At 37.9% G+C, this 12,207-nt stretch overlaps 1 protein-coding gene across 1 annotated transcript in view; it reads right to left on the reverse strand.

Moving 5' to 3' along the window:
* Window positions 1-12,207, reverse strand: part of DARS1 (aspartyl-tRNA synthetase 1) — an 82,914-nt gene that overhangs the window by 37,075 nt on the left and 33,632 nt on the right. Inside the window, exon 5 of the mRNA XM_001155169.7 lies at window positions 3,644-3,746. Within this exon, the coding sequence (XP_001155169.1) occupies window positions 3,644-3,746 (103 nt within the window). The remainder of the gene's footprint in view (window positions 1-3,643; window positions 3,747-12,207) is intronic.

Here is a 12,207-nt window from a genome sequence, read left to right on the forward strand (position 1 = left end):
AGATCAACAAAACTCATAGACTGCTAGCAAGACTAATAAAGAAGAAAAGAGAGAAGAATCAAATAGACGCAATAAAAAATGATAAAGGGGATATCACCACCGATCCCACAGAAATACAAACTACCGCCAGAGAATACTATAAACACCTCTATGCAAATAAACTAGAAAGTCTAGAAGAAATGGATAAATTCCTGGACACATACACCCTCCCAAGACTAAACCAGGAAGAAGCTGAATCCCTCAACAGACCAATAACAGGCTCTGAAATTGAGGCAATAATCAATAGCCTACCAACCAAAAAAAGTCCAGGACCAGATGGATTCACAACTGAATTCTACCAGAGATACAAAGAGGAGCTGGTACCATTCCTTCTGAAACTATTCCAATCAATAGAAAAAGAGGGAATCCTCCCTAACTCATTTTATGAGGTCAGCATCATCCTGATACCAAAGCCTGGCAGAGACATAACAAAAAAAGAATTTTAGACCAATATCCCTGATGAACATCGATGCAAAAATCCTCAATAAAATACTGGCAAAACGAATCCAGCAGCACATCAAAAAGCTTATCCACTACCATTAAGTTGGCTTTATCCCTGGGATGTAAGGCTGGTTTAACATATGTAAATCAATAAACGTAATCCAGCATATAAACAGAACCAAAGACAAAAACCACATGATTATCTCAATAGATGCAGAGAAGGCCTTTGACAAAATTCAACAGCCCTTCATGCTAAAAACTCTTAATAAACTAGGTATAGATGAGATGTATCTCAAAATAATAAGAGCTATTTATGACAAACCCACAGCCAATATTATACTGAATGGTCAAAAACTGGAAGTATTCCCTTTGAAAACTGGCACAAGACAGGTATGTCCTCTCTCACCACTCCTATTCAACATAGTGTTGGAAGTTCTGGCCAGGGCAATTAGGCAAGAGAAAGGAATAAAGGGTATTCAATTAGGAAAAGAGCAAGTCAAATTGTCCCTGTTTGCAGATGGCATGATTGTATATTTAGAAAACCCCATCATCTCAGGCCAAAATCTCCTTAAGCTGATAAGCAACTTCAGCAAAGTCTCAGGATACAAAATCAATGTACAAAAATCACAAGCCTTCCTATACACCAATAACAGACAAACAGAGAGCCAAATCATGAGTGAACTCCCATTCACAATTGCTTCAAAGAGAATAAAATACCTAGGAATCCAACTTACAAGGGATGTGAAGGACCTCTTCAAGGAGAACTACAAACCACTGCTCAACAAAATAAAAGAGGACACAAACAAATGGAAGAACATTCCATGCTCATGGATAGGAAGAATCAATATTGTGAAAATGGCCATACTGCCCAAGGTAATTTATAGATTCAATGCCATCCCCATCAAGCTACCAATGACTTTCTTCACAGAATTGGAAAAAACTACTTTAAAGTTCATATGGAACCAAAAAAGAGCCTGCATTGCGAAGACAATCCTAAGCCAAAAGAACAAAACTGGAGGCACCACGCTACCTGACTTCAAACTATACTACAAGGCTACAGTAACCAAAACAGCATGGTACTGGTACCAAAACAGATATAGATCAATGGAACAGAACAGAGCCCTCAGAAATAACTCTGCATATCTACAACTATCTGATCTTTGACAAACCTGAGAAAAACAAGCAATGGGGAAAGGATTCCCTATTTAATAAATGGTGCTGGGAAAACTGGCTAGCCATATGTAGAAAGCTGAAACTGGATCCCTTCCTTACACCTTATACAAAAATTAATTCAAGATGGATTAAAGACTTAAACGTTAGACCTAAAACCATAAAAACCCTAGAAGAAAACCTAGGCATTACCATTCAGGACATAGGCATGGGCAAGGACTTCATGTCTAAAACACCAAAAGCAATGGCAACAAAAGCCAAAATTGACAAATGGGATCTAATTAAACTAAAGAGCTTCTGCACAGCAAAAGAAACTACCATCAGAGTGAACAGGCAACCTACAGAATGGGAGAAAATTTTCACAACCTACTCATCTGACAAAGGGCTAATATTCAGAATCTACAATGAACTCCGACAAATTTACAAGAAAAAAACAAACAACCCCATCAAAAAGTGGGCAAAGGATATGAACAGACACTTCTCAAAAGAAGACATTTATGCAGCCAAAAGACACATGAAAAAATGCTCATCATCACTGGCCATCAGAGAAATGCAAATCAAAACCACAATGAGATACCATCTCACACCAGTTAGAATGGCGATCATTAAAAAGTCAGGAAACAACAGGTGCTGGAGAGGATGTGGAGAAATAGGAACACTTTTACACTGTTGGTGGGACTGTAAACTAGTTCAACCATTGTGGAAGTCAGTGTGGTGATTCCTCAGGGATCTAGAACTAGAAATACCATTTGACCCAGCCATCCCATTACTGGGTATATACCCAAAGGATTATAAATCATGCTGCTATAAAGACACATGTACACGTACGTTTATTGCGGCACTATTCGCAATAGCAAAAACTTGATACCAACCCAAATGTCCATCAATGATAGACTGGATTAAGAAAATGTGGCACATATACACCATAGAATACTATGCAGCCATAAAAAAGGATGAGTTCATGTCCTTTGTAGGGACGTGGATGAAGCTGGAAACCATCATTCTCAGCAAACTATCACAAGGGCAGAAAACCAAACACCGCATGTTCTCACTCATAGGTGGGAATTGAACAATGAGATCACTTGGACACAGGAAGGGGAACATCACACATCAGGGCCTGTAGTGGGGTGGGGGGAGCGGGGAGGGACAGCATCAGGAGATATACCTAATGTAAATGACGAGTTAATGGGTGCAGCACACCAACATGGCGCATGTATACATATGTAGCAAACCTGCACGTTGTGCACACGTATCCTAGAACTTAAAGTATAAAAATAAAGAAAAAGTAAAAAATGGAAACTGAAAAATAAAATAAAAGTACATCATCAAAAAACTTATAGCAAGATAGGTCCATTATTATTCACTTATATTGGTGAGTAGTTTTTCAGATGTGTTTTGTATTTTTCCCTATGTGGCTGTGGTAGACTGTTTGCAAAAATGGCTGCAATACTTCCTCTTGCTCCTCCATGTATATTCCCCTGCAATCATGTTGCTTTTCCTCCCATCAAGGGCTAGAATCTATTTCTCTACCCCTTAAATCTAAGTTTTGCTGTGTGACTTTGACGAGTGGAATATTTAGCAGATGTGACACAAGTAGAAGCTTGAAAAGTGTCTGTTCTTAGGGTTTTGCACTCTTGCCTTTGGGAACCCTCCTGGTACCTGAATATCAACATATGTGGGCTAGCCTGCTGGATGAGAGGAAGCCACAGAAAGAGATGTGCCAGATTTATCAGTGAGTCCAGCCAATGTTGCATGGAGCAGATGAGCTATCTCAGTTGGGTGCATCACAGAATTGTAAGCAAATAAACGTTTGTTGTTTCAAGTCACTAAGTACTGGGGTGATTTGTTATATAACAAAAGCTAATTGATTCAGTAACTAATTTATAAACCTCAGTATTTTACATTAATTAGTAAGAACATATAAATTTGACATGAAAACTATTAGAACCCAAATCTATTTCTATATGCGATTTTATATTTTGAAAAAAGTTACCTTTTGAACATGTAACTCAACATCTTGCTGTGTACAGCTTCCAATTTTCTGATTCACTTTTCTCACAACACCTTCTATATCCACAATGCTCTCTTTGTTGATGCTGTCGAGAGAAAAAATTCCCAACTTGAATCATCTCATCAGAGGTGTCAGAACTCCTCTGGTGTTTCAGCAGTAAAGCTGAATATGTTAAACTCTTTTTTAATATAGTAAGCCACTTGAGATAAAGCCAGTCTATTTAACCTACTTAGAATAAGCTATTACGTAGCATACCTTGTGAGATTCCTTGAAGAGATGATTTTTTAGATGCCATAATTTAGTTACCACTTATAAAATACTCTGGACATAAAAGGTAATAAAACCAGTACCGAATTGGGAAAAGTAGTAAAAAGTCTTTTAATTATTTATTAAAGAACATTTCCCTCCCTATTTTTGAGAATCACTAAGATCAGCATTTCCTATAATGAGAAATACTGGCTTCAATAAATGCAATTACTGGTATGTGATGGAATTAAATAATAGAAGACGGTCAACTGAAAAGATTTTAAGGTAATAAGAGGACATTAGCGTGCTGTTTTGCAATTAAATCCTCACTACCTTTAGCTTCTGAGTATACTCCGTCATCGGATTTATGATTATTGGATTGTGTACTCCCATTTAAAAGGGTGCCTATATGAAGTTTAATATATGATGAGTGTAAAATAAATGCATCTCCTGGACAGCTTATTTTTATAATAACTTGAATTCTGAACACCAGACACTGAAATTCTAAAATACAAAATTTATAAAGTAGCTTATTAAACACAATGATTATTTTTTTAATCACTAGTACATAACCAAGGAAGAAAATGTATACTCCAAAATGGTGATTCCCATACAAAATGTACCAGTTTTACTTTTGTGTATATTCTTGTACTGACAAAGTATATCACAATATAGTTGATGAAAAGGATAAGATTTAATTTTCATGGAAAAATTCTATTCATTCTGATGAGGATTTGGGTCTTTAGTAGTTGTGGTGCAATTAGACATTCCAGAAACCAGACAGTACTTACTTTAAACAAGAGAACACCAGAATCCATTTCAATGAAAAAGGATCAAAATGAGGATAATAGGTGAAGAGTAGTTAAGAAAGAAAATTGTTTATGTCACTTGGCTACACTGCCTAGAAATCTGTATGTCTGTTACCAACTAACTTAAAAAAAAAAAAAATCAACAGCATGCATATCTCTTGTACTCTCGTAAGTCTCCTGCACTGGGGCTATCACCTAATACCTAGCTAAAATCTTGACTACTGAAGAAACTCAGAATTTATTATGGCAAAAGAAGTAGTTGGTGAACTAAGATAAGGCTCTTCTGAGGCTTGAAGGGATCAAGAGGCTCCAGTGGACTGTTATAAAGTTTTCTAATACTTGCAATCTAGTGTCACTGAACTGAATCTATCTTCAATTTGACTGCCACCTACCAGTAAATGTGATAAATGAGTGTATACTCAGGCCTGGTGAGAATTCTATTGCTTATCTCACACATCTTCACAAGGAAGGTTTTCTCCTCTGTATCGATCAATGTACTGCTTCATCAAGCAACCTGACCTGTCCCAAGTAGAGGTCCACTCTGCTACCTTTCTTCTATATCCCTGACCCCTTGGTCCCCTCATCTCACAAACTTTGACTCCTATTAGAAGGCATTTGCTGGCCCTCTGCACCTTCCATTATCAGACAGTCTTCTTCAAGCCAACTCAAGTCAAACACATCTACTTTTTTTTTTTTTGAGACAGGGTCTTGTCTCTGTCACCTAGGCTGGAGTGCAGTGGCTCCATCTTGACTCATTGCAACCTCCGCCTCCCGGGTTCAAGTGATTCTCCTGTCTCAGCCTCCTGAGTAGCTGGGATTATAGGCATGTGCCACCATGCCTGGCTAATTTTTGTATGTTTAGCAGAGACAGGGTTTCACCATGTTGGCCAGGGTGGTCTTGAACTCCTGACCTCAGGTGATCCACCCGTCTTGGCCTCCCAAACTGCTGGGATTACAGGCATGAGCCATCGCGCCCGGCCCAAACACATCTACTTTTAAGGACTGAGAGTCATGCTAGTATCCTTCTAGAAAGAAGGTGGAATGTAGTCAAAGATACTCTGCCCAGGGCTGGCTGTAGGTCCAATTAAAGCAAAAAAAAAATTCCCTCTTCTTTCTCATTCAAAAGTACCAGATGACTCTTTTAACCCAGGACCTGAAACATGGAACTATATCTACCTTTAGTACTTTAATTTCGTAGTACTGAGTGCTAAAATATTAGATCAGCTAGTCTAGAAAACAACTACCACTTAGAACATTGTTTCCAGGACGAAACAACTTACAAATTAACTTCTGAAACCACAAACTATTTCTTAAGCTAGGGCCAAAGCTATTATAAATTTCTGCAATTACAAATTGTTCTACTGAATCAACGGGAAAGAAGGCAGGATTAATCAGACATAGAGAACAGTTAATTTTTTTTAACCCTTCCAATCTCAGTATTTCCCCTTATCATATGCAGCTGTTAAAAATCATAACCTATTTAGACATTAGTAAAACTATTCCATGATTTTGGACAATTTAGCCCTATTATCTCTATACAGCTACATCTGTATCTACATCTATTTTTGTCTTACTGTAGACATGAGTGAATTCAGAAGAAAAAACATTAAAATCAAAAAGGTTCCATTTGTGAAAAAGGGTCAGACTATCCGAGGGTTTTATGTGTGTATATATAAAATAGAGTCAAAACAAGAGAGACAGGAATACTTGCGTACATTACTGCCAGTAGAAGAATAAAATTCTACTGACTGTAGAAAGAGTCTGATTATATGATTTTAACTGACATTGTATATGAAGATGGCATAATATCTACAGGAGAGGAAAGGAGGGGAGGGGAAGAAAGAAGGGAGGAGAGAGGAGAATGAGGGTACCACTGCTAGCTTCTTTTCATTACTGGAATCCCACAATCTTCCTTCAGAAACCTCACATGCTATAGGTGATATGTAACCTTCTGAGAAGCAATCCAAGTTATGGGTCCAGTGTTTATGTATAAATTAACTGTTGGAAAAACTCAAATTCATTCTCATCCTTTTAGATAAAAGAAAAAAGCAGGGAAGAAAGGGTAGGCGGAATGAAGGAAGTTGAATTATTTTCTTTCCCTCAATGGGTAATCTTGAGCATATCACACTTTGGAGAGCACTGGGGTAGAGAACAAGAATCATAAACCCTGAGAAACGGCTACCGTAGATGATCTGAAAATCAAGGGTGAAGGTATAATTTCTGTATAGGAGATACGTGAAAAAATATTTAACAGCACACAACTCCAGTCAAAGAGGTCACCATCTTGCAAATAAATGGAGACATAAATCGGGAGAAAAAGCAGTTTATCTCTTGCTGCTGGGTCCCAGTATCAGGTTTTGACTCTGACGAGTCCTCCTGAGCATATAGAGAAGAATCACTGGGATCAACTCACTGCAAACTCATCTCCTAGGTTCAAGTAACCCTCCCACCTCAGACTCCTGAGTAGCTGGGACTACAGGCAGGCACCACCACGCCCGGCTAATTTCTGTATTTTATGTAGAGACAGGGTTTCATCATGTTGCCCAGGATGGTCTCGAACTCCTGGGCTCAAGTGATCCACCTGCCTCTGCTTCCCAAAGTGGTGGGATTACAGGCGTGAGCCACCATGCCTGACAAACACACTTTTATTTTTATAGCTCAAATGAAAGTGATTTTAGCCCAGGCACGGTGGCTCATGCCTGTAATCCCAGCACTTTTGGGAGGTCGGGGTGGGTGGATGACCTGAGGTCAAGAGTTTAAGACCAGCGTGGCCAACATGGTGAAACCTAGTCTCTACTAAAAATACAAAAAAATTAGCTGGGTGTGGTGGCGTGGCCCTGTAGCCCCAGCTACTCTGGAGGCAGAGGCAGAAGAATTGCTTGAACCCAGGAGACAGAGGTTACAGTGAGCAGAGATTGTGCCACTGCACTCCTGCCTGGGTGACAGAACGAGACTCCATCTCAGAAAAAAAAAAAAAAAAAGAAAGAAAAAAGAGAAAAAAGAAAAGAGATTTAACAACTAAATCCCTAAAGTATTATTTCTATTATTTCTTTAGCAATTCCCTTTTATGTTCCAGGTTCTGTGTGAAGTGCTTTAGGTAGACACTATCTCATTTGCGCTTCACAAAGGCCTACACGGTAGGTATTATCAACATTTTACAGATGAGAAAACTGAGACTCTACAAGGTTAAGTAATTAGACTACCATCACATAGCTAATAAGATCATTTAATGATTATTGCACTAGACAGTTCTGTTACGGACTGACAAATTAGAACTAAATTTAAATATCTCAGAATGCATCATTAGCTCACTATGAAATAATACATTTTCATTCTTAGAAGCTCATGAGCTGCTAGATTGCTTTATAGTTTCTGTGAAAAAAAAAAAAAAAAAAAAAAACAACTGAAAATAATAGGCCCTTTAGTAATAGTTTCCCAAATGTCCAGGAATCATACTACCTTCCCCAGTAACACTGATGTATCTTGATGTTTTGCTGTTGTTGCCAACCTTAGTAGAAATTCAGCAAAATCTTTAAATAATAATTTCATATTGTTTTATACAAAGTTATATTTAGCCCAGGAGAATTAATCCCACAAACGATCTGAAAATTTCTGACAGCAGATTTTAGACCCATTTTTTTTCTTAGCACACCTTTAGCATTATCCAAATTTTCAATACAGATGTTGCAGTGGACAGGACTGAAAATAGAAGCTGTTTTTCCTCTAACAGATAAATACCCTGTTCCAACAAAGAGGTATAAAATGTAGGTGCAACTGTTCAAGGAGTTGCAATACACAACAGTATAATGGCCTTGCCTACATTCACCAACTTATCCATATGGATGCTCAAGGGGTATCCACATGCACACCTCTCTTTGGGCCTCAACTACAGACAATATACACTCCTATCACAGCACCTGTATACCCTGCCTCTGCATGCAGTTGTTTATCTCCCTTGCCCTCTCCCAAAATTAAGCTTCTCCTAAGATATATATGACACACATAAATCTTTGCATACTCAAGCCCAGCAGAGTACCTGGACCAGAGCACGTGCTAAATACAAGTTTGTAAAAATCAATGAGACTTCTTCTGAGTATTATTTTGGTATTTTCCAGATCTAATAGCTAACGTAGGCTGGGTACAGTGGCTCATGCCTGTAATCTCAGCACTTTGGGAGGCCAGGGCGGGTGGATCACTTGAGGTCAGGAGTTTGAGAGCAGCCTGGCCAACATGGTGAAACCCCGTCTCCACTAAAAGTACACAAAAAAAATTTAGCTAGGCGTGGTAGCGTGTGCCTGTAGTCCTAGATACTCGGGAGGCTGAGGCAGAGAATCGCTTTAACCTGGGAGGCAGAGGCTGCAGAGAGTCAAGATTGTGCCACTGCATTCCAGCCTAGGTGACAAAGTGAGACTCCGTCTCCCGTCTCCAAAAAAAAAAAAAAAAAAAAAGTTAATGTAGCAAACTGAAATTTTAACCTACCAACTAGTAAAACACCTATTTTAGGTGAAAGATCTAGAAAGGAAAGAAAATAAACAAACTTGTAGGTAGCTAGGTGACTCATTAGAGAATGAGAAACATACTTGTGACTCATCAGCTACCAATAAATCATTTAACCACAATGACTAATATGAAGAAAAATAAAATAAAATATATATGTATACACATAATGGTACTAAAAAAGGCTTATTTTCAGAATCAGAATACCTCTATGTTTGGGGAAAGTGGGAAGTATTATATAAGCACAAACAGCGATATATAAATTTTAACTTTAAAACTACTTTTCACATTAATTGTAGTCCTTTATAGCGGGCACTGTAACTTTAAACTTTAAAAACTTGTGTTTACACTCACTGTCCTCTCTAACAGTCAATACAAAAAGGCCTCCAGGACTTCCTTTAAAAAAAAACTGGCTTTATAACACTTAACCAAAACTAACACAAACTACTCTGTTAATTACTTTAAAATGGCACACATACAAAAAAAATTTTTCTAAAAAGAATAAAGGGATAATATCTCAACTTCAGGATCAACTATTAAATATTAGATAAGATGGGGATCCAGAAATACAGGCCTGGATAGATGGGTATTGCATCTTCCTGCTTCTAGACAAATTTCATTTAAAAACCTCAAACCATTTCAGATATATAATTAAGAACCTGTTCCTAGAACCTCTAGGGAATTAGATGTGCCAACCTTCCTATGTAACTCATTCAATTGCTTCATTTTTATATGCATTCATCCATGAGAATATTGATCTTTCCAACAAATTGATTAAAATAATGTGTGAAGAGTCCTGTGGCACTTAAATCCAATTAGTGAATCAACTTTTTAGATTACTCTATTGATGAATTGGATATTCCTAAGACAGACAATTTGAGGCAAAATAGTTGGCTCCGTATTAAATTCCAATGTTTCTTTTAAGGAAAATACTCCAAAGCTAGAAACTGCTAGTAGTATTGTCTAGCCAGTAAGGCAAAAGATAAGCACTTCAGATTTAATATCTAAAGTAAATGCTAAGATCGTTATCTACTTAAGATATTAAAAGTGACCTCATATTTTGCCTTTTAAATGATTAAGAAACCCCAGCTGGAACTATCTGATTTGATATTTTTAATAGCACAGTCCTTGCTTTTTTCCACCTGGTATATGGCCAGAGGGAATAGAATTAAATATAGGGCTTCATGGAATTAACATATAAATACCACTGTTTCTCCCACTTTGTTGTGTATGAGTTCACGTCCAGTCTCTTTGGGCAGTAACATTCAAAATGGAAACGAAACATCTTGAAAATAAACAAATAGTCCTAAGGCACTCCTCTAGCTCCAAGCATTTTATATATAACAACTGATCTAAGACAGAATTAAAATTAAATGGAGATTAGAAATGGCCTTTTCCTCACAGACATATTTCTCTCCATACTATTTTCCAAACCAGATTCTGGCAGAATAGTTAGCTCGTCCACTAAATGAGCTGCTAGCTTCCCAAAGAGAATGTGTTACTAACTAAATATTCTTCTGAATTATCTCATGCTTCATTGATCCTCAAGTTTCTAAGTAAAGATTTTTGTTTTATTTAAGCAACAGAACTCACTAGAATTGGTTTAGATGTTGGTGATGTACTGTTTTTAATAATAACAGAAGGGTGGTAGAATACTAAGCAATGGAACTCACAGTGCTTTCCAAATTTTGCCTTTCCAATTATACTTAGAAACTAAGAGATAAAGAGGAATGAGATCCTGAAGAGGTCAGTGAAACAACGAAAACACAGGCACAGCCCATAAACCTCTATTTTCATTATAAAGTAGAATATACACTAGTGGGCCCAGCTGAGGAATAGGAATCAGTTGTCATGCCATGAACACACAGGATACTCTAGCCTGGTGTTAGATGATGGAATCAGGAGTCTTTGGGACAGGGGAGTTTGTAGGGTGTTTGTGGGGCAAGAGAAACAAAGGGGCGGGGAACAGTGGATAAAGGTGCAGAGAGTAGTTTCAGGAATGGAGCATGGGGCCACAAGAGGTCAGGAGGAGGCTGAAAAGACTGGGAGAGAATGTGGAGATGGATAAAAAGACTAGAAGTCTTGATGAGGTCCAACGGAAAATGAGGCAGCCTGGGGGAGGCAGATTGGTGGAAATTATAATCAGAGGATTACTGGGTAAAACAACCTGTTGGGCTTTTTCTAAACTCAAAAGCCTGGAACTTCTCTTCAATTAACTCGATATAGTTAAGCTTAGGAAACACTACTGGCTGCCTGCCCAATGGACTTCCCTCCTCCTTTGCTAAAGGGGCTAGCTTCACTCCTCTTTGGTGTCTACTCTTTATTTGGCCAAGTGCCATATGGGAAGATGAGCCCATCTCAGTTCCAAAGAGTGGGTCATGTATACTCTCAGTCCATGTTGGCAATTTATTCCAGATTAATGGTGTCACTTCCACTTAGTTTCTCAAACCAGTAATTTTCTAATTCATTATTTTCCTTACCCCCACACATAAGTAGTAAGCAAACAGCTAAGATTCATGTTTTATCCATTCACTAGCAAACCCCGTTGTCACTTTCAAGAGTACAGTTTTGCTATAAAGCTTGTTTTGAAAATGTGAATGTTTCAACATCGTTGACACATTAGGGAACAATTTGAGTATAATGAGAATTTTGCTTTTGCCTATGCCAGATTTCATCAGTGAGAACACTTGGTCAATGCAGACAACAACACTTGGGTGCACTCGGCCATGCAGGAATATACAAAATGCACACACCTTAAACATCTACTTGTAACTCATGTTATGAGCCATACCCATCCACATCTGGTGTTACAACTTTCCCTCTGATTTCAGACACTGTTCCTTCCATCACTTCAAAATAACTTACAAACTGCCTTTCTTTTGATACCCACTTCCACAAGCAAACTGCACATTTTTTTCAAGGTAAAATGCTATATTTATTGTAGTATTTATGTATTTCTTAACCATTCAACGAGTATAAAACTGTTACCTTTAA

The sequence above is a fragment of the Pan troglodytes genome, chromosome 13, assembly GCF_028858775.2.
Source record: "Pan troglodytes isolate AG18354 chromosome 13, NHGRI_mPanTro3-v2.0_pri, whole genome shotgun sequence".
Lineage (NCBI taxonomy): Eukaryota > Metazoa > Chordata > Mammalia > Primates > Hominidae > Pan > Pan troglodytes.